The sequence below is a fragment of the Myotis davidii genome, unplaced genomic scaffold (genome assembly GCF_000327345.1).
Source record: "Myotis davidii unplaced genomic scaffold, ASM32734v1 scaffold497, whole genome shotgun sequence".
NCBI lineage: Eukaryota > Metazoa > Chordata > Mammalia > Chiroptera > Vespertilionidae > Myotis > Myotis davidii.
The window spans coordinates 5,039,303-5,047,239 of record NW_006288434.1 but is presented as its reverse complement, the minus strand read 5'-3'; the positions used below and the strand labels follow the sequence as shown (position 1 = coordinate 5,047,239).

The window sequence follows — 7,937 nt, the reverse complement described above, 5'->3', positions numbered from 1 at the left end:
AGGAGGTGTGCAGGAGGCAGCTGATCAATGTTTCTCTCTCATTGATGTTTCTAACTCTCTATCCCTCTCCCTTCCTCTCTGTAAAATAATCAATAAAATATATATATTTTTAAAAAGTCTCTACACTTGAAAATACTAAACAAAATTATTTGTTGGGGAAAATCTAGCAAAAATAGTATTTTAAATGTAGACACATATAGAAAAAAACACAATGTAGTTTTTACCTCCTCAAAGCTGTTAACCTAAGAAAATATCATAATAGCTTTGAAACTTTCATTCAGATATGGGAGAGGTAGTTTGAGATTTAGATTTCATTTTATTGGAAGCTGGAGAAAGTTATTTTTTTTGGTTACATGCTAAATAATAGAATATGATGATGTTTCTTTTTCCCCCAAAAGGTATTTGCTATAGTATTATTCATGATGCTTCTTTTAGGCTAAATTTTTTAAATAATAGACTAAACTATTATAATTGTTGTAAAGCTTATAGTTAGCAGTGGTTTCTTGATTATCTTTCTTTATTAAAAATGGCAATTTCAAATATGGTAAAAATATTTTGTGCCTACCTTTCACATAAAAAGTAAGAAAAACCAATCTGGTAAATATTATGGTACTCTTCAGATTATAGGGTTATCATATCCTTGACCTTTCAGGCCAAAGCAAGCCCCAGAGTGTTGTTTTAGATTATATTACTGTCAGAGTGAATAATAAATCAAACATTTTAATCTAATGTACGTCCTATGGGATCTCATAAGGTCAGGCTTACAGACAGCTGTCCTGAGAATGAACTTTTATAAGTATTTTATTTACTATTAAAATTTTTAAAAAATTTAATTTGGCATAGGTGTAGCAGATAAAATATTTTCCTCTTAAAATTTTCTGATGTTTATGCTATGTGTGCACCTATGTAATGACTATGACAGATGCCCTTACAGAAAATTACCCTAATTTTGATTATTGCTCACACATAAAGTTGATATTTACAAAGTTAATGTGTTAAATAATTTTGGTAAAATGCTAAGTTTTAAAAAGTTATTTTTTTAAAAAAGCATTAGGACCAAAATTATAGCTATCCAGGATGAATCAGAATAGCAAGAGGCTCTATCCACTTGCTTCCAACCTGGACTGGACTTGTGGCTAAACTGCAGAGCAGTCAGCTAGAAAGCCAAGGTGAAGTGTAGCTGGTCTGAAATATGGGTTGCAGGGAGCCCAGAGGAAGAACAGGAGGGAGGAAGGAGAGGGTGAGCCAACTCATGTAGCTTCCCGAGTGATTTTGCAGCCCTGGAACCCTGCCCCCTGGGAGCCTGTGATCTGCCTCTCATGCAGGGGAACCCAATCCAGAGCAACAGAGAAGAGAAGTGGAGCTCGCATAGCTGAGGCATTGTGGGTTCACTTATTTAACTGGTCCACCTGGAGGTCAGCCCACATCATCCCAGGGGAAGAGCGATTTCTTTGTTACACCACCAATCTGGGAAGTTTCCTCCCATTTGTGTTTGCGGGAGGGGCGACATGGTAGAGCTCAGGGCCAGAAGGGTCTGGTACACCTAGCAGCGACTCAGGGGCCTGCTATCATCTGGAAGAATTTTGGGCAGAGTGCCTGGCGACAGGGTCTGCACAGAGTGGCTTGGGAAAGAGGATCGGACTTGCCCACCTCTCATCTGTGGAACTGCTGGATTTGCCCATCATACTCTGACCAGGCGAGGGGGAGCAGCGCTGGGCTGGAGCTCTGCACCCTCTACTGCTCTGTCTGACAACTCAGATATCATCAGCTGTGAGCAAAGATGGGAATGCCAAGCAAGGCTAATTTTCTCTTTTCTTTTTTTAAATTTAATTTTTTTTTATCCCCTCCTACTTGGGGTGGCAGCGAGGGGGTGCCAGGGAACCAGGCAGAGCTGAGGCATTGCCACTGTGTTTGTGGTTGTGCTGGGCCCTTTGGCTGCATTATGGGGAATGAGAGGGGAGATGCCCAGTGAGGACAGCCAGCGCAGCTCTGGGAAGCCTGCCTGCTACAAGCTACGGGCACCACCCACAACGCTAGACTATTTAAACCACCCTGGCCAAACTCAGGATATCCCCCCAAAGGGCAGTTCTGTGGGGGAAAGGAGAGTGGTTCAGAGAAGGGACCCCGCCCCTGGGCTGTGGCGGCCCAGCTCACTGAACTACTTGGGGCTCAGCCCTGCTAAGCTTCAGTCAGGTTGCCCAGGGCCAGGCAGACAGCGGCTAACCTGAAACCTTGGCATATAAAGGTGATGCTCTAACCACCTGAGCTACCCAGCCAGGGTGATAAGTTCACTTTAAATATACTGAGGTAACAGTTGGGCATCCAAATAGAGATCTGAACTGGGCATTTAGGCAGATGGTCTGAAGCTAGGGAGAAAGATCTGGGCTAAAATAAAGATCTGGAAGACACTACTTGGGGCTCAGCCCTGCTAAGCTTCAGTCAGGTTGCCCAGGGCCAGGCAGGGACAGCGGCTGACATTGGCTAGCACCACAGAATCTCCTGGGAGGCCTGGGGCCTGCAAACCGTGTCCAGATTCAGACATCAGAGCAAAATCCAGGAACTCCACAAACAGAAGATGGAAAGAGTAATTGCAGCAGGCACAAGAATCTTGCAAGCAAATTGCATTTTTAAAGAGTCTTCATTTTATTTTTTCTTTTATATTTCATTTTTCTTCTTCTAGGCTGACCAATGTACTCAATGGTTAAAGTGTTGGCCGTTGCACCAAAGGGTCATGAGTTCGATTCCTGGTAAAGGGCACATACCTGGGTTGCAGATTTGATCCCTGCCCCCATCAGGGCATGTGCAGGAGGCAACCAATCAATGTATCTCTCTCACAACAATCTTTCTCTCTCTCTCTCCACCGACTCCCTCCCTTCCACTGTCTCTAAAAAACAATGGAAAAAATATCCTCAGTTGAGGACTAAAATAATTTCTCTTTTTTTATTTCATATCTCTTATTTCTCGCTTTTCTTCTATTTTTCTCTTTCTTTTTGCCATGTTTCTTTTCCTCTTCTACATTTTATTTTGTTCACTGTTATAACATTTAAATTATTATTATTATTTTTAAATTCTTATTTTGCTATTCTTTCATAACCTCTTTTTTGGTTTCTTTTCTTCTCTAATTCTCTTGGTCTTTTAGTATTCATTTTTTTCTGATTCTTTTTGTTGTTGGTTTGTTTCCCTTTGTGTGTTGTTTTCAGTTTGGTCTTGTTCTGTCAGCATCTGTATAACAGTTCGCATGATGTGGTCAGGGTAGAGCCTCAAGGCAGCCACATTGAGGGCTGAGTGCCTGGTGCACAAATGGGGCTACAAATATCAAGACCCAATTATAACAGGAGAGCAGATATAACCCACACAAGGGCATTCCTAGAGTACCCAGCTCAGAAGATCAAGGAGACTACAACGCTGGGTCTCACAAGACACCCATCACAGAAGGCCACCCCACTGACTGGGAGTCTTAGCAATCCTCTCCAATATACAGAAACAAACACAAAGAAACAGCAAAAATGGGGAAACAAAGAAACAGGCCCCAAATGAAAGAATGTGAGGAATCTCCAGAAAAAGAGCTAAATGAAATGAAGAAAGCAATTGATCAGAAACAGACTATAATGTCCACATTTGTCTCTTGTAATAATTTCTGACTTACTAGTAAAATCTATTAGTATAGCCACTAATGTCTATTAATATGTTCCATTTGCATGGAATATATTTTTTTCATCTTTTCATTTTCAACCTTTTGTGTCTGCGAATCTAAGTGAATCTGTTATAAATAGCATATAGTTGGAGCATGTTTTACTTTATGTTTCTTTTGTTCCTTCTCAAAAGGGAAGAAATTGAGACTTGAAGTCATACGAGTTGGGTTGATAGGCTGTGACCATAGGTAGTTCACTTAATCTTTCCCTGTCTGAGCTTCCTCATCGTGCCATATTTGTGTTACAAAAGGAACAAGGTGTAATAACATGTACAAAGTATTCAATGAGTAACTCAGTGATTGTCTAAATGTATTTTAAAGTTGAATTAAACAATGATAATTCATAAGTAAATTAACTTCAATTCTCATGTTCCTGAAGTAAAAAAGTTGAATGGATTAATTTTAGCTAATGTCTATTATCTATTTACTTATGTGTTCCTTAATGTAACATTTCCTGCTACGACAGTTAAACCCTCAAATCCCAGGAGGTAAACAGTAGTTGATTTTTCCATCATGCAAAATTCTAATGAATGTGACCAATTAGCAGTTTGTGTACCTCTAGGCAACGGTTCACAGATTCACTCTCCCATTCTTTTTCTCCTGGGCATCACTTGGACATTGGGTTTCTCTGTTGCATCTTATTTTTATCTTTAATTTCTTTATTGATTAAGGTATTACATATGTGTTGCATTTTATCTAATTTGGTGATGGGAGAAAGAATAAAGCTGTTATGGGGAGGACTTTGATGAGCCAGCCCTGTAGCTACATTACCTCAACCCAATTCAAATGCTCAGAACTCAGTTACTTGACAACACCTGACTGTAAGAGAGCTCTAATAATAATCTAGTCATGTGCACATGTAGGAAAGTAAACAGATTTATTGAATAACTGTTAAAATTAGTAACTGCCACACAACCTATTATCATATAATATATAAGGTGTGCCATGGATACAAGTTCTTGAAGATCTCATACATACACTAAATAAAATAGAAAACGAAACAGTAAAGGAGCCTTTCTCTACTTTATTCAAACTTTTAAATACCACTCAAGTATTTAAAAGCTTCACCTGCGACTTTTGGTTTCTAGTACAGTATGTAAGTAGCTTAAAAGTTGCAACGTCATCATTTTGTTCAGTGAAAAACTGAACAAAATGAAATATCACCATCTCTTAGATCAGTGGTCGGCAAACTGCGGCTCCCGAGCCACATGGGGCTCTTTGGCCCCTTGACTGTGGCTCTTCCACAAAATACTGACTTCTGCGCATGGGCCAAAATGTTTCAATCGCACTGTACATGCGTGCCCACACGTGGTATTTTAGTCATGGCTTCAATCTGTTCCTTGCAGGTGAGGCAGGTCACTAAGAAATTACTTAGCTAAAATATTTGCCTAATTTAGTGGGTTTTAAGTTAAGACCCAAATTCCTTGGGTTATTCTTCAAGGCTTTTTGTGAGGGGACAGTTGCTCTGAATTAGCAATTAGCTGCCATCTTTTTTATTTTAAACTTAGTTCATTATTTTCATTAAAAAAAAAAAATCCAAACACCTTGGCATCCTCGCTTGTGCCTATTTTCTATTGCAGTTTTTAAAACTCAAGAAATCCTAACTTGAATTCTTGTCAAGAGCTTTTAGGGATTTACTTTATTTAAAGTACTTACAATTAAATGCAAGGACAACATGGGTGGGCATTTTAATAATTTTACAAGTTGTTTATTTTCAAAATGCAGCGGTAGGGGTTTTTTCTCCTTGGTTACCAAAAATAAGACTCACTGGTCAAAAAAACGTCGGCCACATGCCCTGTGCTATCCTGTAAGCTCAGTGTGTATTTTTCCAAGTTAGTGCTTGAGTTGCTTGACTTTGTTAGCTTGCAGGGTACCAGAAGGAAATATTTTATACATTCTTTTCAGCCTCATAAAAACTAACACTGACTCTTAAAACCCCTGAATTCTTTATCTATTTTTTTTAAAAAGCATATTTTATTGATTTTTTACAGAGAGAAAGGGAGACGGATAAAGAGTTAGAAACTTCGATGAGAGAAACATCGACCAGCTGCCTCCTGCACACCTACTGGGGATGTGCCCGCAACCCAGGTACATGCCCTTGACCGGAATCGAACCTGGGACCCTTCAGTCCGCAGGCCGAAGCTCTATCCACTGAGCCAAACCGGTTAGGGCTATCTGCTATTTCTTTTCACTGTGTATCTATTAGTAAGAGTCTCATTTCCTTCTTCCTCTGGTATTTCCGCCCCTTTCCTGAAGTCCCGAGTCAGACTGCAACCCAATGCTCTCCGAGGCATGGTTTCCTCGGACCATGCCTTCTGGGCCCCGCAGCACAAGCTTGGTGACGCCGACCCCGTCTGCACTGAAATAAAAGGACGCCACGGCTTGTTTACAAAACGCATCCTCTTAACTCGCACCCCTTCACCAGTACTTCGCTTTCTCTTTTCATATGCACCTTTTTTCCCCCCCAGCAAATGAAGCTCGGGTCTGCGTTTGCTCCCCCCGCCACCGCTTCTCCAACCTACGGCCTTCGAGTCCTGCCCACTGAACCCCAGTTCCTCTTCCCAGGCCTTCCATTTCCCGAGAGAGACAACCGCCACTTGTTCTTCAGGGTTTGGAACGCTGGGGCCCGCTTTCTTCCTCCAGGGCTCTCGGCGTTCCAACACTCCACCGGATCTCCTCCACCTGCGGCCACTCTCCCCGCGGAGCGCCACTTCCGGGTCCCGGGTGTCTCCCCTTTTCCGGTCCGCCCACCTGCCCCCGGCACTTCCGCAAGCCAGGTCCTGACCGCCGGCGGCGTCGGAGCGGGGACGTCGGCCAGCCGAGCGCAGGAAGTTTCCCTCCACAGGACGCGCTGAGTGGCTGGCCCCGCCTGGGAACTCCGGTCCTGCCGCGGAGTCGCGTGGTGGCGGTGGAGGGACAGTTTGTTTTGAGCACCGAGGACGGCACACCCGGAAGTGGCGCCGCGCTGGAGCGGCCTCACGCCGGGCGGGATGCCACTGTAGTTGGGGTGGTCAGGTAAGGCATCTCTGAAATTGAGGACTAAGTGGAGTCCTGAATGAGAAGGAGTGGGGAGCTCTGCACTTCATTCTCTTCCTGGGGAGTCGGTGTCTTCAGGTGACCGCCTCTCCTCCCGCTCCTCGGCACGCAGAGTCTAATTAGAGTTTTGTTTCTGCTTCTGGGAGGAGGCGAGCGGCCGCTTTGGTGGGGACTGTTGCTTTTCGGCCTCTTCTACCCCTCCCGAAAAGTGCCTTTATTTTTATTTTTTTCCCTTCGTTGCATCACAGACTCAGTGACTTCTCATATTTCTGTCTTGACCCCCTCCAGCTTCTGACGTTGACTTCTCTGCACCTTAAACGATGCTGGAGTCCTATGTGACTCCGATTTTAATGAGCTATGTGAATCGCTACATCAAGAACTTGAAGCCGTCAGACCTGCAGCTTTCACTGTGGGGCGGAGATGTGGTGCTCAGCAAGCTGGAGTTAAAGTTGGATGTGCTGGAACAGGTAAACTGCGTAGCTGTCATCGATTGGGCACATTTGCAGCTTGTTTAGAAGTAACGCGTTGTTGCCTACACTTTGACTTTATGTTTTAAAAATGAATTTTTCTGTTAAACTAGTTTTGGCTACCCTGAAACTAGATACCTTCCATGACATATATTTATATATATATGTTATGCTGTATCGTTAGTGATGGTTTGTTGGAATCGGATCTCCAAAAGTTGCCTCCTCAAATAGGAAAACAATGTCATTGTTCTTGTTAGAATTGCTCAGCTCATGTACTCAGTTCTCAGGCCTTATGGAGGATGCTAATTTACATGGCTAGGCTTCGTGTGAGGCTAGAAAACAGTACATTCCCATTCGCCCGTTGGGGAATGGAAGGGTCCAAAAGAAAGCAAGATGCTGAGGAAAGTTATGTCTGATAGTAGGAAAGATGACATTGCCTGTGGCATTCTCAAAGTATAGAGTGGACACTGAGAATGCCAGCAAACCTGAAAACTTCTGTCTTAATCACTTCTTTTTAGTTTCGTTTCTTTTTAACGTGAGGATGCTCTGATCCAAATGCACTGTAACTTGCAAGTGCATATACGTACTGCTTCATTTAGTACTAAGGTATGTCAGGCAACTCTGTTAGGTTTGAGGATACAAACGTGTGGGAAGTTCAGAAGAGTTAGAGACCGGTTGTTTTTTAGGGGATAAGGAAAGAGTTAATCTGATGGTGACAGTTATCAATACTTTTGTTATATTTC

The 7,937-nt window shown here is 42.6% G+C and overlaps 1 protein-coding gene across 1 annotated transcript in view; it reads left to right on the top strand.

Annotated features, from left to right (window-relative positions):
* Positions 1-6,822: 6,822 nt before the first annotated feature.
* VPS13B (vacuolar protein sorting 13 homolog B (yeast)) overlaps positions 6,823-7,937 on the top strand; it is a 624,807-nt gene continuing 623,692 nt past the window's right edge. Inside the window, exon 1 of the mRNA XM_006760303.2 lies at positions 6,823-7,194. Within this exon, the coding sequence (XP_006760366.1) occupies positions 7,048-7,194 (147 nt within the window). The 5' untranslated portion in view covers positions 6,823-7,047. The remainder of the gene's footprint in view (positions 7,195-7,937) is intronic.